The 26,054-nt window shown below is 38.2% G+C and overlaps 1 protein-coding gene across 1 annotated transcript in view; it reads left to right on the forward strand.

Moving 5' to 3' along the window:
* Positions 1 to 26,054, forward strand: part of LOC137051932 (phospholipid-transporting ATPase ABCA1) — a 365,555-nt gene that overhangs the window by 8,553 nt on the left and 330,948 nt on the right. The window contains exon 2 of the mRNA XM_067428858.1: positions 9,142 to 9,250. Within this exon, the coding sequence (XP_067284959.1) occupies positions 9,185 to 9,250 (66 nt within the window). The 5' untranslated portion in view covers positions 9,142 to 9,184. The remainder of the gene's footprint in view (positions 1 to 9,141; positions 9,251 to 26,054) is intronic.

The following is a 26,054-nucleotide window of genomic DNA, read 5'->3' on the forward strand; positions in this document are numbered from 1 at the left end:
AAACTAAACAAAAGTTTGTTATATTTTCTGGCTAGTTTACTTTATTTTTTATAATCATAACCATACTTTCACCCAAACTGAATAATCAAAACGAGTTTAAATTGCTAAAATCTTCCACAGATATTTTTTAGTCTTCGTTTTCTTCTCTGACATACTCCAGTTATTGTTCAAATACACTACACGTGCTTCCTGTGTGCATTTTAGGCACTTTTTGTGTGAAATCACATTTATTTTGTCCTTTAAAAGTGTGCTTTCACTTTAATTGAGCGTCAGAAGCGTCAGCAGCGCAGCAAAAATAGGCTCGCAGCCGAAACCCCCGCTTCACTGCTGCTCACGCGACGCTCCTGCTTGACGCTCACGCGCTGCTCCTGCTCCCGGTGTGAATGCACTCATTGATTAACATGGGCGCCGGAAAAAATATGCGCTGCTCACGCGCCGCTCACGCTTGCGGTGTGAAACGGCCGTAAGACGCTGATTGAAGCTTGCTTGAAATGGACCGAACAAACGAATGATCTTGAATTAAACTGTTGTGGTATACAATTATAATAAACATCAGCCATGACTGTTGACATCTTTTATCTGTGGGATTGGTAGATAAGTCTCCTGCACAGCCTGGAACATGAAGTGTGTCCATGAGAGAAGTCTGTTTATCTGCAGTTCCGCCTGACAATGCACAAGTTTGGACAGATGCAAATGTTGGGGGTTTATGGTTGGGTTTATGTTGAGAAGCACTTTTTCCCCTGGTGTTTTTGATTTATGAAATTTACATAAGAAGTTGGAGGCAATAGTGTTTGAGACTCACAGTATGTGATGTCCATGTACTGAACTCTTATTATTTCACTATGGCAAGGTTAATTACATTTTTCATTCTAGTGCACCTTTAATACATATTTAATGAATTCAAATTATATACATTTATTTACCTGTATTCATTAAAAGCATTATATCATCATCATTAGGCACACAGCAGTCATACATCATTACAAGTCTAACCTGGCAGCAATTTAAAAAAGAAGGTGCTCACCTGTGGTCTGTCTGTGTCCTAACGGCCCAGTATAATGATGGGGACACTGTACTGTAACAAGCACTGTACTTCGGATGAAATGTTAAAGGGATACTTCACCGCTTTTTCATATTAAACTATGTAACTAAGACGAGTTGATACATACCTCTCTCATCTCAGTGCGTGCACTTAATCGCTCTGCCGCGTGGTGACATTTTGATAGCATTTAGCTTAGCCCACTAAGCCCAGTTCATTTACTATGGTACCAAACAGAGATCAAGTTAGAAGCGACAAAACACCTCCACGTTTCCTCTATTTAAATACAGTTACACGAGTAGCTGAACGATCAAGTATGGTGACACAAAATAAAATGTGGCGCTTTTTTAGCGGGTTAAAAATTAGAACTAAAATGTATGGCAGAATAGCACTTCTGAGAGTACTTCGACTCGGCCCAGTAAAAAGTCACGGCTCAAAAAAAAAAACCTCACTCACATCTCCCCCTCCCCCTCTCATTTCCGTCAATCAGAGAGGATTTTTCAGCCGTGACTTTACTGCCCCGAGTCGAAGTACTCTCAGAAGTGCTATTCCGCCATACATTATATTTCTCCTTTTAAACCGGCTTAGAAAAGCGCCACGTTTTATTTTGTGTCACCATATATAGTCGTTCAACTATTCGTGTAACTGTATTTAAACAGGGAAAATGTGGAGGTGTTTGGTTGCTTCTAACTTGATCTCTGTTTGGTTCCATAGTGAATGAGATGAGAGAGGTATGTATCGAATCATCTTAGTTAAGGAAATAATATAGTGGGTAATAATATAAATAATATAAAAAAGCTGTGAAGTATCCCTTTAAACTGAGGTCCTGACTCTCTATGGTGACAATCTGATGTCTCGAGAGCGTTTGGGTCTTGCCCCCTGTTTGTGCCATCGATTAATGTGTTGATCAGTTACTTGTTTCTCTATCTGTTGAGTAGCACTAAATTTATGGGACTCACCAACTGTGTGCAGAGGACGTTCGTGATGAAGCTCTGCTGTGTGATTCGTCCGGTTCGGTAGTTCCGTAAATAACTTTGTTTCAAGAACTGCAATCCGTTGTGAAAGTCTGTGGCAGTTTGTGCAGCAAGTAGATTCTTGAACTAAAAGAGGCATTTTCTTATCCTTTCGATAGTAGGCAGCTGTGTTTTCCCTTCCGGAATGTAAGCTGATGGCAGGGAGAGGTTGGTCGGATGAAGTTTTCGCTTTTTTGTAGTAATCCAGTCTCCAGAGTTTCAAGTTTTATCATTAAATTTAAGCTCTGTTGTTTGAGCGCTGTGTTGATCTGCTGAAGTTGAAGTTATGAGATAACATATAGAAGCGATAGAGCAAAGCGCGGAGCAGTAAGCAGGAGCGTCCGAACAGTAGCAAAGCAGGAAGTAGTGAATACTATGCGTCCCCGCTACATGCCTCCCCTTTATAGCTTCCGGTTATGCCGTCACATCTACGTCATGACGTTGCACCAATCAGGATTGGACTAGTTTCATTCATACTTCAGATGCGTTGAAGCTTAGGGAGCATCCCCCAAATTCGTCGTCCCGACGCAGTTCGAAGTTCCCTCGATATAGGGAACTATTTATATAAAATATGTGATTATGTGATGTAACAGGGATTTCTGGGAATGTCATTTTACTGTTTTTCACTTCATATCATAGAAAGGTTTTACTTGCAAAAAACTGTGTTTTACTAAATAATTACACATAATGTAATGTTAATAATTTAGTTTTTCATTGTATATGGTAACTTACAGTTGAACAATTAACAGGATTCTACTGTAGCATCTTTACAGTATTTTTCTATACACGTTACAAACATATTTACAGTGTATTTATTTAGCTGTATGGAGTTATTTCCATTTAATCTTTTCTGTATAGCAAAATCATCATACAAGTTTATTTTTCCATGCTGTTTAATGTCCTGAGTATATACATTTGCAGAGAATTTTCCTGGAGAGACACTTTATTATCCCATTCACATTTAAATCTCTGAAAAATATATTTCTGGCTTTTCGTTGTATGCAAATGCTGCCGATCCCATAACGGCCTCAATTTGCTCTCTGACCTTTTTACTATGACACATTCATACACCTCCCACTTGTGCGCCTTTGTGTAATTGGCCTCTGAAATTAGAGAGAAGTGTGTGTGTGTGTTTGTGTGTGTGCGTGCGTGCAAAACCCCATTTCTCACAGAAATAAATTCTGTGGTTGAGATGGAATGGAAAAGCAATGACAGACAGTGATTCATAAATAGGAAATTACTCCCTGCATATTTCATACAAGGTTCCTGTGTTGGTCATTTTTCCTGCACGATGTTCTGGCTGATGCCTGATGAAATATTTACTGTAACTAGAGACAATTACTAGAGGAAGACAGAGCCAGTGAGGCCATAGAAACATTCCTAATGGGTCACAAACAGAAAATGGGTGCCCTCACTTTAGTAGGCAATCCATATTCTAGAGTGACATAATATAGATGGTTTTCACAGATGTTGTCATTTTTCTCCAAGGTGTTCAAGGAGAATTGTTTAAAAATTGAAGCTGGAGAGACATTGTGCACTTGTTCTTTCAGGCAGCCTGGCGTTTGAATGAACAAATTTGTAGTCTTGTTAAATGAAAGTGTAGTGTGAAATTAAACATGAAACTATTTCCCGTCTGGGCAATTTAAAGCAGAACATGTCCCCTGCAGAATTTTTTCCATAGAGGAAATGATACGTCCTCCGAAAAGAAATATTATATATATATATATTATATATATATATATATATATATCCCCCTAACAGGAGACGCACTCTAGAAATGGAAATGTCCTTCGCCAAAGGACAATGTGTCACATGAAGAGGAGTAATTGTTCTGACAACTGAATATGCACCCTAACAGAAGGAGAATGACCTTTGAAGAGCAAGAGTAAGTTGTCTGTCTAATGGTTAAAGATCTAGGCTAGTAACCCAAAAGGTTGTGGGTTCAAATCCTGGAAGGGAAGATTCATGACCTGGAGAGTAACCAAGTTCCCCTGCCGCCATTGTGTCCTTGATCGAGGCACTTAACCTCAGGTTGCTCCAGTGGGACTGTCCCCATAATAATTGTACTGTAAGTCACTTTGGAAAAGACAAATAGCTAATTAACTTAGATGTATTCCGTAAGGGCAGACGGATCTTCCATAACTTCTCTTGACCTGCCCACAATAAACAACCTCTGTGTCATTTAAAGGGTTACTTCAGCGATTTAGAATATGGCTTTGTATCAGTGGAAACCCGGTAGCACAGTCCTGCACGGGTTCGGGTTCCCGCGGGTACTCGGCGGGTCAACCCGCAAATTTTGCTGAAACAGGTGAATAACATCCAACTGTGTCGGATATGGGTGCGGGTCGGGTCGGACAAGGGGGAAACATGGGTCTAACACGGGTTTAAAGAGTCAAGTGTGAACGTAAAAATGTATGCATATTTTTAGGAACACATCTACAAAAATATGTCTTGCCTGTATTTCAAGTTAATAAAATAATTTCAAAACAATATCAGATTATTTGTGCTCGCGCCGCCGTGCGCCCTCCCAGGATTCTCTCACTTTCAAAAAAATCACACAAGTCTTCTAGGGGGTCGCACACCGGATGCAAAGCTCAGCACCGGACGCGCACATTATATACACGCAAGCTCAGTTTTATGACATGGCAATAAATATGTAGGCCTATATAATGTTATATGCTAAACTGATTTTATTTTGGGTCGGGTGTCGGTTTTATTTTAAGCGGGTCGGGTCGGGTGTGGATTTTAATTAGTGCTCGGATTGAATTAGTGCTCGGATTAAAATGGGTAGGATGCGGTTTAACGCACCACGGGTACAGGTGGGTGTGGATTTACAAAATCGGACACGTGCAGGACTCTGCCCTGTAGTATAGTCGAATGATCGTGCCCCCCATACATAAAATGTATGTATTTTATTTCTGGAAAAAATCCCAAAATGACTAGCCTGGATGCCAGCCGAACTTAGCCCCACCCACAAATTTTTTAGGTCTGGCAGTTCGGTCTGGCATCGCTCCATAGAGGAGTAATTATCTCCGAACAGAAACTGTTCAGCCCAATGAAATCATCAGGGCGGGACAGATGATAAACAGAAACGTAATCATGCACGTCATCAAAGGGGCTTGGATTATATTTGTTCATATCCTAAACGGAGAGCTTGTTTGTATCTGCATTTACCTTCAAAATTTCTCTTGGAAATGATGATCATGTTGGGTAAGTACTCTGTGTATCATTAAATTCTTTTTTTATTTTTTTTACAACACCAGTAAAGATTGTTTATTCCAACTTTTCAAACTGCTCACTCACTCACGATATATTGAACAGACACGTTCAGTTTTTAATTGTAGTGTCTGTTCTCTAACTGAACTAAATTATTTTATTATCATGAAAATGAACACAGCGTATAGGGTGCCCTCGTTTGGTTCATTTCTCTATACGTGTTTAAGCGTTGTAAGCTCTATATATGATTATTTTGGGGAGGAGGGTGTATGTCTTCCACTGGTTTTTAAAGGGGGGGTGAAATGCTGTTTCATGCATGCTGAGCTTTTTACACTGTTAAAGACTTGGATTCCCATCCTAAACATGGACAAAGTTTCAAAAACTAATGTTGGATGTTTGATAGAGTCTTTCTGTGTCAAAAATACTCCTTCCAGTTTCTCACAAGTTTCGGAGAGTTTTTTTCGAGTATGGGTCTACTTGACGTTAAAAGATCGGAAGGTCCTTGTATGGGCCGTATGAGCTCTTCTCCCGGTAGGGTGCGCGCGCGCGTCACTAGCACGAGAGAGGAAATGCACGCTGTAAACAGTAAACTGCTCTCAGCTGCAGATCCAGTCGTCCGTGAACACTAATGTCGGTTATAGTCCGCGCCGCGCTCCACTTCATTCCTCCACTTTGACATTAAGCGACTTCAACGCTTCAGCACAGCATTCCGGGAAGGCAGCGCTGCATTTGAACCGATTTGAACGCAGAAATGCTTCAGTCGCATCGCAAAGTGGATCTCCACACTCCAAGAAGTGTGTTTTTGACGGAGCCGTCCCAGCGATAAAGGTTCGGTCCTTCTTTGGAAGCAGCCGGTAAGTAAAACTGCTTCAAATGTCTGTGCTGTTGCTTATCGTCGCGTATGTAAACATCAGTAAACGACACGATCGCGTGCTTCGTCATTCAAATGCACTAACGGACTTCATTGCTGTTCTATGTAACTTGTTACACTACTCTGACGTGCAAAACCGTTTTGCTTGCTACTAAGGTTTGGTCGCATACAATAGTCCATAAACCGAATCATGTCATGTTGACAGGCCTCTAAATACAGTACATACCACAGAGACGGACGTCCTGCTGTTGCTGTTTCTATTTCAGCCTTTCGAATTAGATTCTGGATCATATCTATTAGCTGAGATAGCGATGGGTTTCTCCACGCTTGAGGACGTCACCGCTTTGCGCATATGTCATTCTTTAGCTCCGCCCACACGATACGCCTCCAGGCGCTCGGTTTTTTCCGGAATGACTCGGTACAGCCCATATTTCTTTTACAAATATAATAAAACGAAAGACTTTTCGGAGATATGAAGGATGCAAAACTATTCTATAGGTACTCAAGATTGACATGAGATTGACTGAAACTGAGTGTTTCACCCCCCCTTTAAAGAGATTTTGGAGCATGTTCTGGTGTATGTGTTTGACAAATCTGAAAATATTTGTGCATAAGAAAAATCTGAATTTTGGGTTGGTTTAGGATCGTAGCATATACATAAGTTATATACATAAGGTCACTGAGTTCGGACCAGTGAGACCACAGCTGTTTGAGCAGACCATTGAGATCAGAGAAGAATCATATTTTATCATGTGTTTGTTTATTTGATTGTGTTGTAAAACACCGGTAAACACCAGTGTTTTTTCTTAAATGTGATTTATAAATAAGTTTGAATTTGAAGTCAGACATTTAAGACCAGAACAGAGAGATCAGATAAGTATAACTAGACCAAAGTTCTGATTTAGTATGCAGTGTGCAGTTTATAATGTCCTATTGTTATGTAACAAAGAAAATGAAAGCTCCTCCTAACTAGAGTCATGAACTCTACTGAACTCTCTCTTATCTAGAAAAGTGTCTTCCTGGAAGAGCGTATGTTTGAGGATGATGTGCTCCTTTCCAGAGAAGCATAGATGACCCTGACACCCACCTTTCCCACTAGTACCAATTAAAACTCCCTCAGAGTCAGATTTATTCTTCTGCTTTGCTAAAGACACTCAGGTCCCCTGGTACACACACACACACACACACACACACACACACACACACGCCCCTCTGTTCTGTAAAGAGCTCTTTATGGTGTTAGAAGGTAGATAACCGCTTCTCTGTTGCTTTTAACAACTTTGTCCAGCTTAAAGCGGCAAAGGCTTGTTAGGATGACTGAGGAACGTGACTGTGGTGTGCGAATCTGTAACTGATTGTTGTTTGGGTATGGTTTATGTGTGAACACTAATCCCAGAGGGTTTCCTGTACATCTGCACATATTCCTTTTTTGAAAGATCGTCAAAATCATACCGTACCGTCACATTTTACACTGTTTTTTATTTGGCGATAGATTTTATCTCTTGACTAAAATGTCCTTTAGACAGTCATATTCATTGGTTTCATTTTATTTAAACTGAAAGGGCATGGCATAGTCGTGGTCCGTTGGCTGAACGTCTGATGCATATGGCACACTTATCTGGAAACAGGAGTTTGGAAGTCCCCATCTGATTGGTTGAATTCTACAGGATGTCAGTTCAGGAGACATGTGTGGTGCGTTCTTTAACGGTCTGCATGGAGACAAATGCCATGACACCAAACTCCCTCAAGGAAAAAGAACACCATAGTGTCTATAACTGTAACAATGAGCTCTTACCAGAATCAACTAAACGCTGGATTTTCAAAAGTATGTGAAGATAAATAAAGTTTTGAACGGTTATGAATCAGCATATTCATGATTTGGATCACGTGTCAAACTGCGGAAATCACATGACATTGGCGATTCGAATCATGAATCAATCCGCTGATTGAATAACTGTTTGAATCTTTATTTGAGGATTGAAAACAAATGCGGAAGAGAAGACAATGCTGAATAAAGTCGTAGTTTTTGTTATTTTTGGACCAAAATGTATTTTCGATGCTTCAAGAGATTCTAATGAACTAACTGATGTCACATATGGACTACTCTGATGATGTTTTTATTCCCGTTCTGGACATGGACAGTATAGTGTGCATACACATGGACAGCTCTCGGACTAACTATAAAATATCTTAAACTGTGTTCTGATGATGAATGGAGGTCTTACGGTGTGGAACGACATTAGGGTGAGGAGTTAATGACATTAATTTCATTTTGGGGTGAACCAACCCTTTAAGGCTAAAAGTAGCTCCTAACTTGCTGATTTAGTAGAGACTCTTAAAAATAATAGGCGTGTCAGTCCTCATTTTAGGACTCCTAAACGTTTGCTCTAAGAGTATTTCACAAAGCATTTCATTTATGACATAAATTTCATTTTTGGGTGAAGTAACCCTTTCAGATGTTTTGTGAAACATCCCCTGATGGCCCCTGATATTTATACAACAAAATATTCTAGGGCAATGAAGATTTTGTGAAAATGACACTGAGAAAACAAAAACTGTTGCATTGCACATCATTTATTTGTGGGTTCTAATGGAAATCGGAGTGTGTGGTCTGATACCTGCTACTGAGCACATCTGAATTCAACGATGCTGATGTGAATCTGATACCAGAGTGGCTCAGTGTAATGAGAAACTCCACTTATTGATCACACACCCACTCAAACTGCATGATGTGATTATGGTTTTCCCATCAGGATGACTGTTGGTGATTGTTAGACATTATTCTCCTTGACAAACTAAAATAAGATTAGACCTGGAACTGATACAGTTTCACTTCTGATACATAAAATAATAATAAAAAAAGATGTTGCAATACTAGTTTTACTATATTGGCTCCTGTGCAGGAACTGAAGTTTATATTCACCAAAGACCAAGATTAGTTTTGTGTCTAGTTCATTAACTGTCTGTCGATTAAAAAATTTCTTTTATTTTTCTCTCCACAGGGGCAACAGAGTTCATATTCCCATAGCAACGCGTCAACTGATAATGAGTCTCCTGACAGAACTCAGATTGTTACTGTGGAAGAACTTTACTCTACGGAAAAGACAGAAGGTACACACACATAAACAATTTATTTTGGCACCACAGCATGAAACTGGTTTGGACCAAACGGCAACCTCCCCCAGTTTTTGTTGAAGCCAATACGAAAGTGAATTAAACTGCAATTCTTCGACTGGCCTCTAGGGACAGGCTCCAAAAGGGAGCAGAATCTCAATGAATTTTGGTCTATATAGCTGATGCCATTCATGACAATGGTGAGGGGGGTGGATTTTTTTTTATAACTCATTCGTATACATTATATAAAGCCTTAAAGTTCTGCATAATTAAGGGCGTGGCGACTTTGATTGGAGGATAGCTATTTATCCGCTGTCTGTTAGTCATCCTGTCACGTAGGCTCCGCCCACATTCTACTGCTTTGCCCATTTTCTGTTATCCAGAACTGACAGTACAGTCCAAAAAAAATTCAGTTTTGGACACAATGGCCATAGCAATACCTATTTGATATGCATCTAATGTCAGTCATTGCTCTAAACCAGTGGTTTTCAAACTTTTTTTAAAGAATGTTCTAGGAACGTTGAAATGTCCAGTTTGTGGAACGTTGTATTAACGTTCTCACTAGGTTCTAAGAACGTTAAATAATGTTCTTATAAGGGTGTGGAGTATGATCAAATAAAATATTCCTGTTTTCTCCTTTAATGTACTTGCTTTTGTTTATTGACATCTTATTCTTATAAAAAGCTAAAACCACTTTTATAATTGACTTTTATATTTATATTACATTTATATTTAGTACATAATTACTTTACTAGATTTTCATAGATTTTCAAATTTCATGACTTACCAACTGACAACGTAGTCTCAACGTCGCATGCCTGTAATTTCCTTACCATAAAGTTACCTTCTCACAACGTTGTTAGTACGATCTCTGAACGTCAGAATATTACCAACAACGTTGCAGATACGTACTCTACACGTAATATTTTGGTAATTTTATGACTGACTGACAACGTAACTACAACGTTGCATGCCTGTAATTTTCTTACCATAAAATTACCTTCTCACAACGTTGTCAGTACGATCTCTGAACGTTACAATATTACCAACAATGTTCCAGATACGTACTCTACACGTAATATTTTGGTAATTTTATGACTCACTGACAACGTAACTACAACGTTGCATGCCTGTATCCTTACTGTTAAATTACCAACACACAACGTTGCCAGTAGCCTACGATCTCCTAATGTTATATTAGATTACAAATTTGACGTCCCAGATACGTTATGAATTCGTAAAATATTTGTAATTCCATGACTTACTGGCAATGTGAATGCAACGTCACCTGCTCATAATTTCATTACCATCATTGCAGGTTCTGATTGTCAGAATTTGCTATTTAAAATGTGTAATTAAATGTCAGAAAAGATTAAAATTCCCCTTAAGATTATTGTTTATTTTAAACAATTAAGAACATGGACGATCTTTTTATATCGAGTGCCACACCAAGGGTACGCCTGCCCTAATGTGAAGCTGGAACCCAGGCACAATTAGGACTGGAGCACCCTGGCGCCGGGAGTCGCAGGGAGGTGAAGACTGTAAAATTGAATAAAAGTGTGTTGAGTGGCCCAACCAGCCGCCTCATAGATATCCTGCATTGGAACGCCCGAAAGAAGAGCCACCGAGGAAGCCATGCCCCTTGTGGAATGTGCCCTACCGGCTATAGGTGAAGGCAAACTGCGCACCTGATATGCCGATGCAATCGCCTGCACTATCCAGTTACTAATAGTGGGAGTCGCTGCAGGCAAACCCTTATTAGGCGGACCAAAACACACTAATAGTTGTTCCGATTTCCTCCACTGTGCTGACCTCTCAAGATATATTCACAGAGCCCTGACGGGGCACAATAGAAAAAGTCTCCCTTCTTCTGCCGTCACATGAGCCGGAGGATGGAAAGCCTGTAGTACTAGAGATCTGACCACGTGAGAAGGCACCTTGGGCACATAGCCCGGTCTAGGGTGCAGGATAGCTTTTATTCCCCCGGGGGCAAACTCCAGGCAAGTCGGCGTAACTGCCAAGGCCTGAAGATCCCCCACTCTCCTCAGAGATGTGATAGCCAGAAGGAACGCCACCTTAAGGGTCATAAATTTAGGTTCAACTGTTTCGAGTGGCTCGAAGGGAGCCTCAGCCAACCCTTCGAGAACCACCGCCAGATCCCAGGAAGGAACCCTGGTCCTAACTACAGGCCTCATCCTCCTAGCCCCATGGAGGAATCGTACAACCAATTGGTGCCTACCCAACTGCCCATCACCCAGAGGAGTGTGGAAAGCCCCAATGGCAGCCACGTACACCTTGAGTGTAGACGGAGTAAGCTTTACGGAGCTCTAAAATATCCTCAACTCGTTGTGCAGGTCCGGGAAAAATGGTAAGCCCCGGCGAGGTGTTGGAGCCCGGCAAGAGAGAAAGCGATCATCCAGCCTGCTCGGTGGCTGGATCTCCTGCCTCTCTTGTGGCCACTCGATATTTAATTTTGCCACAGCACGGGTCAACACCTCCACTAACTCCTCACTGACGGGCAGATGAAGTGGCGACACAATATCTTCATCCCCCGTCTCGATGTCGAACTCATCTGGCTCCTGAGAACCAGAGAGCACGAGCATCGGACCGCCCACCCCGGGGGAAGAAGCCGCAGCGCGGGCTTCCACACAGGGAGGACGGTCATCTGAACTGTCAGCGGATGATTGAGAAAGTGCCTTGGCAGTCTCAATCTCCGCTGACAAATCCAGTTGTAAACCCCATGATCTGCGACGCTGAGCCGCCTCGGCAACTGCGGGTCCAGAACCACGGGGTTCACGGGGCTGACCGCCATCATTAAAAACGGCCAGCCGCGAGGGAAGCACCTTGAGTGTGAGCTTCTCGCAATGCTCACAAGCGTCTCCCTCGAGAGCCGCTGTGGCATGCTGCACACCCAAACAAAGAACACAAAGCGAATGTGTGTCCGCACCCGACATGAAACGAGGGCACGGAGGCACACACCGCCTGAACTCAGTGCTCTTGGTCGCCATAATATATATATATATATATATATATATATATATATATATGATATAAAGAGACGTACAACAATAAATAGACAGACGATATACACAATATACGTTATGCTGAAGAGCGATAACTGACGCTACTATGCGCCGGTCATCCCTTTATAGCTTATAGCATGATCTACGTCATGACGTTGCACCAATCAGGATTGGACTAGTTTCATTCATACTTCAGATGCGTTGATGCTTAGGGAGCATCCCCAATTCGTCGTTTCGACGCAGTGCGAAGTTCCCTCGATATAGGAAACTCTTGACTCTTAAGCCCATATCATGGCATTTCTGCAGAAATACTTGAAAAGATTAGTGTTTTCACCCGTGAAAACTAAATGAATACATTTTATTAATTAATAATTATTTAATATTAAGACAAATAATATATTTTGACAAATGCAAAAAAAAGCTTTAATGATAAAAAATAAAATATTTGAAAAGATGAAAGTGTTTTAATCCCTGAAAAAAAATGCATGTTTTTTTAAATTGATAAATATTAATATTAAGGCAAATAATATATTTGACAAATTCAAAAAAAATATTTAATGGCAAAACGTGAAAGACGTAAACAGATTCAATATTCGTTCACCACCACATGTGTCATGACAAAAAATAACACACAACTCAACATATTTTCCTTCATGCTTCTTTTCACATCTCACCCGCTTAAATGCATGTTTCTCTTGTTCAATGATATGAATTGAAAAGTAACTATTTAAAATTATTGTTGTCAAATTTTGTAGACATTTATCCGATTAAAATCCATATGAAAACAATGTGTATGGGTAGCGCCGCTCACTTCCGGTTCTGTGGATGGTGTTCTGAAACTAGCGTTCTGAAACTAGCGTTCTGAAACTGGTGTTCTGAAACTGGTGTTCTGAAACTAGTGTTCTGAAACTAGCGTTCTGAAACTGGTGTTCTGAAACTGGTGTTCTGAAACTAGTGTTCTGAAACTAGTGTTCTGAAACTGGTGTTCTGAAACTAGTGTTCTGAAACTGGTGTTCTGAAACTAGTGTTCTGAAACTAGTGTTCTGAAACTAGTGTTCTGAAACTGGTGTTTCTGAAACTAGTGTTCTGAAACTAGTGTTCTGAAACTAGTGTTCTGAACTGGTGTTCTGAAACTGGTGTTCTGAAACTAGTGTTCTGAAACTAGTGTTCTGAAACTGGTGTTCTGAAACTAGTGTTCTGAAACTGGTGTTCTGAAACTGGTGTTCTGAAACTAGTGTTCTGTGTTCTGAACTGGTGTTCTGAAACTAGTGTTCTGAAACTGGTGTTCTGAAACTAGTGTCTGTGTTCTGAAACTGGTGTTCTGAAACTAGTGTTCTGAAACTGGTGTTCTGAACTAGAGTTCTGAAACTAGTGTTCTGAAACTGGTGTGTTCTGAAACTGGTGTTCTGAAACTGGTGTTCTGAAACTAGTGTTCTGAAACTGGTGTTCTGAAACTGGTGTTCTGAAACTAGTGTTCTGAAACTGGTGTTCTGAAACTGGTGTTCTGAAACTAGTGTTCTGAAACTGGTGTTCTGAAACTGGTGTTCTGAAACTAGTGTTCTGAAACTGGTGTTCTGAAACTAGTGTTCTAAAACTAGTGTTCTGAACTGGTGTTCTGAAACTAGTGTTCTGTGTCTGAAACTGGTGTTCTGAAACTAGTGTTCTGAAACTGGTGTTCTGAAACTAGTGTTCTGAAACTGGTGTTCTGAAACTAGTGTTCTGAAACTGGGGTTCTGAAACTGGGGTTCTGAAACTGGTGTTCTGAAACTGGTGTTCTGAAACTGGTGTTCTGAAACTGGTGTTCTGAAACTAGTGTTCTGAAACTGGTTGTTCTGAAACTGGGGTTCTGAAACTGGGGTTCTGAATCTAGTTTTTCTTCAGCTGGTGTTCTGAAACTGATATGCTGCAGGGCTGCAGCTGGATATGTCTCCTTACGTTAACGTTGACAGCCCATATATTTTTATGATGAATTTTCCTAATTTAAGACTGAGAGGGTGTAGAACAAGGTAAAACTACTAGTATATCTCTAAAAGGTAGCTATCTGAAAATGAGCCAAAATAAAACGATGAAGGCATGGTAAAAAGTTTTTAATAAAGTTTTAATGTGACTTTAATATAACAAAGACAGTAAAAAAAATATTAAAAAAACAATCGACTGTTCAATCAAGTCGAGGGACATAAAATTTCCCATTAAAGAAACACCAAAATACAGTGTAATATGTTGTTTTTGGAGAAAGAGGAGGCTCTTCCTGACCTGGAACAGGTGTGCGTAAGAACAAGCAGATTTCATTGGTCTTTAGAGAGTGAAAAACAATCTCACCTTCACAAAAGCTACTGTACACGCTTGGGATTATTCATCACCTGGAGGAACAGCAGCACAGCACTGACTGTCACATCTCAAGAGCTCCTCTGGAGAAAATGATTGATGAGGAATGTCACTTTCTCAAAGACAGGAAACTCACATGATGAGAGAGAGAGAGAGAGAGAGAGAGAGAGAGAGAGAGAGAGAGAGAGAGAGAGAGAGAGAGAGAGAGAGAGAGAGAGAGAGAGAGAGAGAGAGAGAGAGAGAGAGAGAGAGAGAGAGAGAGAGAGAGAGAGAGAGAGAGAGAGAGAGAGAGAGAGAAATCACACACACTAATGATTATCGAGTATGTTCAGTCATCTGCTATGCCAGCAATAAACATGCCTGGGGTGGGTAAGCATAAACTAGTGTGTGTATAGTAAAGTTATTTATTAGATAAGGGTGGTCAAGCAGAGCACCTAATGCACAAAATAATGTTCCAATTACATGATCAATCTTATATTCAAATCTGTGTACACCCGCTTGTCCCTCTTGTAATTTATAATTGATTTGTGTACATTTTTTGGATGTTAAATCATCTCGGTTCACTCCCAGAAAAAAAGGGTACAATGAAGGTACAATTTTGTTCCTTGGGGAAACAAAATGTATAACTGTATCTTTAAAGGTACACAACTGGTCCTTGGGGTACAATTATACCATTGTTTACAAAAATGTACCCTTAAGGCTAAAATTGAGTTTTTTTGAGCAGCCCAACATGTCAAGTTTCACTGAAAAATACACTTAAACTCACATAGCTACCTTACTTCATCCAGTGGGAATAAAGCACACTTTAGCGTTCTTATAATGAAAATAATATACTTTAAAGAATTGTATGAACTAAATGTTTTAACTGCATATTAATTGCAATTAAATGAAAATGTATTGTGGTTTAATTTTTTATTAAATGCAATCAGAGCAACTTTTGTGACCCATTAGGTACAGTACACTGCTTTGTTTTGTTCAAAATGGACATAATTTAAATGATGAGTCAATACAACATCCAATTCTCCTTTCAAAGTCTGTTTCTGTCTTACCCTGATTCACTATGGTTGGCATTTATATTTCTAGACTGGATGGGATAGTTTTTGCAGGAAATTGCGTATGCATCACTGTTTCATATTTGTAAATAGAGAAAAGTTGCTTTGGCTACTTTAACGTGTAATGGTGTGGGAGTGGCATAGGTGTTCGTCACAATAGCATACTTTTAGCACGACAAAAGAATCTTCAAATATAAGTATTTAAAATTTACTTTAAAGTGTAAATTTGACATTATTACTAAGTGCACTTTTTAAATATATTATATAAATTAAAAATTAAAGGCCACTATAAATGTACTTAAAGAGAGCACACTTTCATGACTGTTTATTGACACTCTTTAGTCCTCAAAGGGGGTCTAAGGCTATTTCATGCATTCTGACTGATTTAAACTGTTAGAGTTGGATTCTCATGCTAAACATGGCCAAAATAATATAAGTAAAAAATGAGTTGGACAGATTATTTCTGTGCCAAATACAATCCTTCAGGAATCTAATAAGTTTCTGAAAAGGTTTTTTTTTTTTCAAGTATGGCCCTGTATGCCTTTATAAAGAGATTTGAATTGTAAAATATACAAGTCGGAATTACTTATATGAGCGTTTCTCCCGAATGAGTTCATGGGCACATCAATGAGCTTCTTTCAGTTAGGTAGCCATCAGCAGTGCTGTCATTTTGTTTTTAGATCACAAAATCAACTATGTCACTTCAGAAGTGTGTTTCTGGTTGTGAGGGAATGACGATAACCTTGTTCAGCTTCCCAAATAACCCAGCGTTAAGGAAACAGTGGATGTAGTTTGTTTTTCTGGAGCAGCAACAGAGTCGAAACTGCAGGCGGTGAGTGAAACTGCATCAAATGGCAATCAGCGCGTAAGTGCATACAATCTATGCACACTCTAACAAAAATCTGGGTTATTTGGTAACCCAGAGCTGGGTAAATATTGGAAAGAACACATGCTGGGTTATTTTTAAGCTTGTTGGGTTTTATACATTAACCCATTTGCTGGGTTGTTTTTTGAAAATGCAATGCTGGGTCAGTCAATTTGATTATTGAAGGTTTTTCATTTAAAAAAATAAAAATGCACTTTAAAATCTCTGTTGTATATAGGACAGGAACAGTTCATACACAATATTTGTATTTAGTGGTCAATCAATTCAAAGTCAATCTTTTACAGTCATAAAATACTCAAAAACATTTAGTAAATGTGACAGGAGCAGCAAAATCAGCCAATGGGAATCTGTTGGAAGACAACTGGTGCTATCCATGGGCGTCGGGACCATTGTCTGGGTGTGACAAGACCCATCCACTTTTTACGACCAATGATATTGGTCCCACTCACTTTTATCATCTCTAATTCAGCACAAGTCTGTTTACCTACCCCTAACTGAGAAACACTTATTATTAAACACATTAGATGTTTTATTTCCACTTTTCTCAAATGTTAAGACCCTTTCACACCAAATGCAAAAACGATTATGAAGGAAATGCACATTCACGGCTGTACAGCAGAGGGCGCAGCTCAAAAAACCTTTCAGCTGTGCTGCTATTTTGGATGGCTGAGTAATAGGAAGCAGGGACGTTGAACACACTTACTTCAGCAATAATATAAAAAAATAAATGTGATGTGAATTGCAGCGATCCATTTGCTTCTCTTTTTTGTAGCTCTCAGCAGTCTGTAAAAATATACCTCAGATTTCTTGTCAAATCTTATTATGCAATAAATCTCAAAGCTCTTTCCCGGTTTAGATGTGTTTTGTGTATTTTTAGATTTTCTGCCATTGAATGGGCATAACCACAGTCACTCCAGGCCGATGGTGACGTCACGCGCATACCCTCTATAAAGTGACATTAACTACATAACCATTATATTTACACAGCTAGCACCTCTGCACTTTAGCCTACTTCTGACTGGGTACAGGAGACTTGTCAATTAATAAATGGGGAACAAAGTAACGTGCATTACTTATTTGAGTATACATTACGTATTTAAGTAAATCTTAATTGTACAACAACAAAAATCACAGTAATGCGTTACTTTAGTTACTTGATAAAAGTAATTTGATTACTTGATATGCGTTACCCCCAACACTATGTTCTTTTATTTCATTCATATTATATTATCTGCCAATACTTGTGTTGTCCTTGAAATATGGTATAGATTGGACAGACATTGGGAGAGTGTGCGTCACTGGATTGGTCATTTTGAGTGAGCATGTGATTGGATGAGCTGATTTCTAAGCAGAGTGTACTTAGACTGACTGACTTTGTGCAGACTGTCGGGCATTTAAGTGGCCTCACTCATGTCAAGAACCGGCGCTCAGTGAGCGCTCCAGGTGGGCGGAGACTTGATTTGAAAACGGCCTCCATTGGAGCACTTGTGCGGCTCTAATGGTCTCTCTGATGGTCTGATCTGCAATTACAAGAGCGAGGCAGACATATAGAGAGACATCTATGTGCATCAAAGAGCAGCCTGTAAAAAACAAAGTGCTTAATGTGTCGAAAAAGAGGAAATATGAACGTGTTAGGTAAAAGAGTTCACTGAGGTTTAAGTCTTATTAGGGCATTTAGCATGTAAACTAGTGAGCTTACAGGGAGAGTTCACCCAGAAATACAAATGTGATCATCATTTACTCACCCACATGCTATTCTAAACCTGTATGGGTTTCTTTCTTCTGTTGAACACAAAATAAGCTATTTTGGTAACCAAATTTTCTGGTCCCCATTGATTTAATAGTAAATGATGACACAATTCAAATTTTTGGGGTGAACTATCCCTTTAACCAATTCCCCACAGCCGTATCATTAACTCTTCGCCTGTCGTCATGCTCACCTGTCTAATGAGTTTCTAATGAGACATGCTCAATCTAATGGAGCCTGATGACTGCAGGTGAGACGATGAGAGGTGAAGAGGAAAACAATAGCTATGTAAATCTGGATTGTTCACCCGAGACTGAAAATTCAGTCATTTATTTTTCACCTTCATGCCATTACGAAGCTATATATATATATATTATTGCATGAAACCTAACAGGTGAAGTTTTTAAGAGCATTAAGCTCTCCTACAGTGAAATGATGAAGCACCGACATGTAAAATGACCCTGTAAGTGCAGCTGCTTTGATTGCATTTTTATTGTGCCTTGGAGGACATTGACATTTAGCCTTTCATAATCGGATAGCTATTCAGTCAAGTATTTCTGTTCAGTCGTGGGCTGCACACAAACATACACCAACACAAATGCAAACAAATGACTGGCGCTGTTAATTAATCATTCAAGGAGACCTACCATTTTGAATCAATCTTATGAGTCCTTCATGGAACAAGCTAGAATAAAAGATAATACTTCTATACAACACTGACACATTAAATGAATCAAAATTGACAGTAAATACATTTATAATGTTACAAAATATGTCTTGTTCTTTTGAACTTCATCAAATAATCCTCAGAAACATTTTGAAAAAAAGTTTCTTGAGCTCTAAATCAGCATTTTAGAATGATTTCTGAAGGACACTAAAGGCCGGAGTAATAATGCTGAAAATTCAGCTTTGCTTCACAGGAATAAATTACATTTTACAATATATTCACATAGAAAACAGATACAATATTACTGTTTTTACAGTATTTTAGATCAAATAAATGCTGTGAGCATAAGGGACTTCTTGTCCGTGCTCAATAGCTTGTTGTGTTGCACTGCTCACTTTTCAAGAACGTGACTGTATCACCACTTTTTTGTTCACACCAGTCAGATTTTCAGTGACAAAAACAAAGCTGTCATTTAAAGAGCCACTGCCTATGAAGAACTTTTCAAATGAGTCATTTATGAGGCTTCAATGACAGTCAGACACTGCTTTTGAAGGCAGCTGTTTATGTAAGCAGTAGACAGCAGTGCAGTACACTTGGTTTAGGAACAGAGACAACATCTGTATGTCTGTGTTGTGCTACTGTTTACAGCAGTGAACACTTCGTGCTTTTGTTCAAACAGTCTTCCATTATGCGTTTTCTGGCAAAAAACAGAGATCTTACAGATTATTTAGTTGAGAGTCTTGTCATGTTGCCAAACTCTGTTTCTGGGTCTCGTTCAAATCGACTCACACAGTTGACTGGCAGTCAGAGAAAATCGCTGCGTACAGTAACTTCAGACTTCATCTGATCCTGAGCCAAACTTCATAACATCAAAGTCTTGATGGAAAATAAATGTTTAGAATTTGCATTTCCGAGTCCATGGTGTCAGTTCAGCTGTAGAGCACTTTAATCAGAGCTGTGATATCGCTCTCCAAAATTGTGATATAAATCCAAACTAAATGCAACATAATTGCCATAAAAATGCATTAAACCTACAATAAAAGGTGGGCAAATTTTAATCTATGAATACATCATTCGGGGAGCCAACTGGTGATTCATTCATTCCCCCTTTACTTGCTTGAAAATCATTACAAAAAGGATGGCTTGCTTAAATATGTGAGAGACCTTTTCTCTTATTTTACTATATTACAAAAACAGCATTGAAATGATACTGGTACAGTATATTCAAAACAAGAAATAATACTTTATCGTGACACTCTTTAGAAAATAATGTTAACTCTCTGGTGCTGTTCGGCCATTTTTACCTGAAATGTGTTATATTATATATATGTAATCTGATATTTGGCAATGTGAACATACACACTGTGAACACACACATTCTTCAATATGTGGTTTATGGGGACTCTCCATACTAGGCGTAATGTTTTTTTTATTCTGTACAAACCATATATTCTATCCCCCTATACACTAACCCTAGTACTACCATCAAAGAACATTTTCCGAATTTACTAAAAACATTGTGGACATGGATATGGTGGACAAAAGTCACACTTGTACTGTTTCTGGTCAAAAATGAATGGAAGTTCATTAAACTTAAGTCTGTGCTCCTACGCATTCAAGAAACTGATTTTTAAGATTGGAAATTTCATTTTCAGGTTCATGCTCAAATAGTAATTAACAGGTTATAAACTGATCATAACTATTCAATAAATATAATTGAATACCAAAAAAACAAACAAACAAAAAACACGATCAAACTAAATACGCATTAATTTCAGTAAAACAATAATCTTTTTGACTGCCACACAAGCAGCACCAGAGAATTAACAAAAATGTGCCATGTTCAGTTGTTTTTTAATCACTGGACACACTGTTAAAAAATGTTTTTAATGGTATACTGTTTTCTTGCCTAAAAAGGCTTTAATTGCATTATACATTATTACAATTACAATAATGTTCATTACAAAAACAATCCATTAAAAATAGGTCCCAATGTACTGTGTTAATAGGAAGTATATTTTTTTTCTGATGTTTTATTCATATTTAAAATTACACATTGCATTGTGTGTGTGTATATATATATATATATATATATATATATATATATATATATATATATATATATATATATATATATATATATATATATATATATATAATAAAAATATATAAAAAAAATGTTCATAAATGTCCTATAGAAAAAAAAATATCTGTATCTTTTCTGTTTTTCTTTGGATTGTATAAGAATATAAATTGTATCATATCGTTCATGAACAAGACGAATAAATAACATGGCATAAATAAAACTAACAATTTCCAATCATTTTGTAGAAATCAGTTGCTTCACGCCGCATCGCATTTGTTTGCATAAAGAACATTTTTTAGGCCTGGTTTCACAGACAGGTCTTAAATTAAGCCAGGATTAGGCCTTAGTTAAATCTTACATTTAAATAGCTTTTATAAATGTGCACTAGAAAAAAAACCCAATTACTAATGTGCATCTTGAGACAAAACAATGGCACAGACTTAAGATCTGTCAGTACAAGTTGCACATATTTTAAAACAGCTCAGACATGCATTTCAGAAACTCAGGGCTAGTTTTTGCCATACTGAGTTGTCCAGTGTGGATCCAATTCATCCCCCACCACCCCAATGCACAGAAAGCCACCAGAACCGGCATCTTGCTGTTGAAAATGGGACAATCAAATGGTACAAGAGGGTTTAATAGAATCACTGAGCCCTTACGGTATACACTCATGAGCAGGTCATCTTACCAGAGAGAGAGAGAGAGCTTGTCGTCTTCAGCTGGATTTTCGCTTTGATAACTGAGGTAAATCCTTCAGCAGACGCTAATTGAGTGACCATATCTCAGATAAAGTAGAGGGTTCTCTCTCGGTCACTCTTTCCATTTTTCATCGTTGTATTCCTCTCCTCTCTTTTTACTCTTGAGTCCTTGGACAAAAAGGATTGCAGGAAAAGTGTGAAAGGATTATATATATATATATATATATATATATATAATTTTTTTTTCTCTTAGTGAAGGATGTGAAAATATGTGCACGCACGCTCTGTTTTTAAACCCCTGTGATGCAGTGATTCCCACAATGATTCTTTTAAACGGATTCTATTTATTTAGTTAAACTGATGGTATGCAAACCAGTCAAATGCAATGCAGTACTGTATTGTTATTCCTCAGACAGTCTGGGTCGAGTATGATCCAAAGTCCTAAATAGTGAACATCATTTACTTCAGCAATTTGTTTAACTTGACCCATTAATTTACAGACTCCATTCAAACTTTCAAACTTACATCAATGGAATGTCCAGTATTCCAAATATAACCGGACGATGTAAGTCAGGGGTGCACAATCCTGTTCCTACAAAATTCAGCTCCCACCCTGACCAAACACAACTAAACCAGCTAATTGAAATCTTCATAGCTGTGTTTGAAATTGCCCCCTTCACCCATACTCATTCACTATTCCCTAAATTACTCCACTAATATAGCTCATTTGAACAAGTGAATGAAAACAAGTGAGTGACTACGGACACTAGTGTGTGCTTGCTGTTTAATAATCATTGGAAACTTAGCAAATAGCAGCTCCAGTAGTAATGGAAATATTTATCTCTGTCATAGAAACTAGCATGGATAAACCTTATTAAAGAATTTAATAATCAATTAAGAGGTAATTTATACCTGCATGATATATCACACCATAGCTTCATTAGACCAGTGGTTTGGAAAACGGATGGATGGAAAATTTAGCGCCGGGCGCCATCAAACACGGGAATTCATTTGGCATAAACCTTACAGTGCATTATGGGTGTCCTCTAGCCGTTGAACATACGTCAGTTGTACAGTTGTTATTGCTGCGCATTATGGGATTGAATGAGTGTTCTCAAAGTGCAATACACTGTAAACAAAATTCAAGTCTCCAATTGAAAATTTTATAGTGACTGGTCACATCTAATTTGTTTAGTTGGCCAAGTTGAATTTCTGTGAATGAAATTGTATCAAATCACAGAAATTCAATTTGGCCAACTGAAAAATGTATATGTAACCAGTCGATTTGCATCGATATGCGGAGCTGGATTCGACCACCGATCTCACAGTCAAATCTTTGCGGGTGTTATGAAACGAGGATCATACCATTTTGGCAATATGGGGGTGCTCAATATTTCAAAGATGTGGTGTGGCGCTGAGCTCAGCTTTAAAATTCGAACACATTGTTTTCAATGATTAAAAACGACTCAAGAAGTTGTTTAAAGGGGTACTTCAGCGCTGGGAAGATGAATCTGTATTTAAACTGGGTCATCAGTGTAGTAGAAATGTGAAATTATTTTTGAATTTGGTGCCTTCTAGACTGAGAAAAGACAGAAAATGTATTTTTGTCTCATGGGGATGAAAGACTACAATTCCCAGAATGCCCTGTGAGGCCATTCCCAAAGCCACCTACTGGATTTCTGTGACTGAGTTGGAGAAGACTCTCCAATTAAAAATTGAACTTGTTCAATATAATGAGCGAGTCACCGCGCGAGTGTCACAGCACTGAGCACTAACTGCAGGAGTCAGATAAATGAGCTGACCTCTCGTGATGAGAGCTGAGGTAATCGCAACTACACTCGCGGAATACATTCACAATTTATATATACAAACACGATTCCAAAAAAGTTGGGACACTGTACAAATTTTGAATAAAAAAGGAAAGTCAAGATGGGTAGAGGATCATCAATTCCCCCAATGCTGCAGCGAAAAATAGTGGAGCAGTATCAGAAAGGAGTTTCTCTGAGAAAAATCTCAAAGAGTTTGAAGTTAACATCACCTACAGTGCATAATATCCATAATGTCATCTGAAGATTCAGAGAATCCGGAACAATCTCTGTGCGTAAGGGTCAAGGCCGGAAAACCATACTGGATGCCCGTGACCTTCGGGCCCTTAGACGGCACTGCATCACATACAGCTACTGTAATGGAAATCACAACATGGGTTTAGGAATACTTCCAGAAAACATTGTCGGTGAACACAATCCACCGCCCCATTGGCCGTTGCCAGCTAAAACTCTATAGGTTAAAAAAGAAGCCATACCAAAACATGATTCAGAAGCGCAGGCGGTTTCTCTGGGCCAAGGCTCATTTAAAATGGGCTGTGGCAAAGTGGAACACTGTTCTGTGGTCAGATCGATCAAAAATTTAAGATCTTTTTTTGAAAACTGGGACACCATGTCATCCGAACTAAAGAGGACAAGCACAACCCAAGTTGTTATCAGCCCTCAGTTCAGAAGCCTGCATCTCTGATTGTATGGGGCTGCATGAGTGCATGTGTCATGGGCAGCTTACACATCTGGAAAGGCACCATTAATACTGAAAGGTATATCCAAGTTCTAGAACAACATATGCTCCCATCCAGAAGTCGTCTCTTTCAGGGAAGACCTGGGATTTTTTTCAACATGACAATGCGAGACCACATACTGCATCAGTTACAACATCATGGTTGTTATAAAAAGAAGAGAGGATGGCGCATGGCCTTGTTCCAACTTTTTTGAGATGTTTTGATGCCATGAGATTTTAAATCAACTTATTTTCCCCTTACATCATTGCATTGTTTTTTATTCACAATTTGTACAGTGTCCCCAATATATATATATATATATATATATATATATATATATATATATATATATATATATATATATATATATATATATATATATATATATATATATATATATATATATATATATATATATATATATATATATATATATATATATATATATTTGTACAGTGTCCCCAATATATATATATATATATATACATATATATATATATATATATATATAGTCAATCTATTTGTACAGTTTATTGTGGTCAGTCTCAGCTTCCTTGTGTTCTCCTTGTGTGTTGAGTCGTTTTTTTGTGCACAGATGCAGAATGACAATTATTCTTATCCTAAGTGTAAAGCATTAAGTTACTAGGAACTGTAACACTATTCTTTTGCTGGCATGCAAGGACAGTTATTTCCTTAAAACATGCAAATCTTGTTTAGCTGAAAAACTGTGAGGTGGGCACAATATTGAGTATCTTATATTGAATAATATAATTCTATTGTTAAAATAATGCAGCATCTAGATCCGGTTCTCAAGTCTGCTGTGATGCTGTGAGTTTTTTTATCATCTCTTGGCTTGGCCGTGTTGGTTTATTCACCATAGTAAAATTTATGAATAATTCATAAATATATCTATACAAACGACCAGCAATATTTTTAAAAGAAAAGTATGTTTTCTAAAGCTAATAAACATAAATAATTGTGCAATGATAATAAATAAATAGTTATCTGAGAACTATGAAAGCCTGTTTCCGCCACACACACAAAAAAAAAAACAAAAAAAAAGTGTAATTGCAATTGCTTTTTATCTCAGAATTCTGACTTTTTTTCTTACAATTGCATGATATAAAGTCAGAATTCTCAGATATAAACTCTAAGAAATAAAGTCAGAACTGTGACTTTATATCACGCAATTGCAAGTAGCCTATATATCTCAAAATTCTGACTTTATATCACGGAACTATTTAATGGCACTATTTAATGATAGAACTTTAGTAATTAGAACTAAAAATGTTGTATGAATGGATATTTGTCATTTAACTGAACTTATGACTTTTGGTGAAGCTTAAGATGTTGTTGGTGTTTCTGTAAAAATTTGATAATAGTGATATAATAATAAGATAATAATAATACTAATTCTACTGCAAATAACAATATATAAAGCATTTAGGATTGATGAGCTGCTGGGTTCATGAATATTAATCACGTTGACAGCATTCACTCGAACTGATTTGTTGAAATCAAACCAGGGAAAGGAAAAGATGAGCGCCAGCTAATGAGATTGCCAGTTGCACATTAGTTCCACCCACTACCTAAAAAAAACAAAAACAAAAAACGTCATATCTTCTGCTTGTTCTTAAAAGCTGGTTAATTCTAAATTAACTCTGTTATTTTGACAGGAAAATACAACAAAAGAATATTGTTAACATCTGTGTCGATTTTGCGTAGTATACAAGATTCTTGTGTTTGTTTGTTTGTGAGAAACTTGCTCAGCA

Source organism: Pseudorasbora parva, chromosome 1 (genome assembly GCF_024679245.1).
Source record: "Pseudorasbora parva isolate DD20220531a chromosome 1, ASM2467924v1, whole genome shotgun sequence".
Lineage (NCBI taxonomy): Eukaryota > Metazoa > Chordata > Actinopteri > Cypriniformes > Gobionidae > Pseudorasbora > Pseudorasbora parva.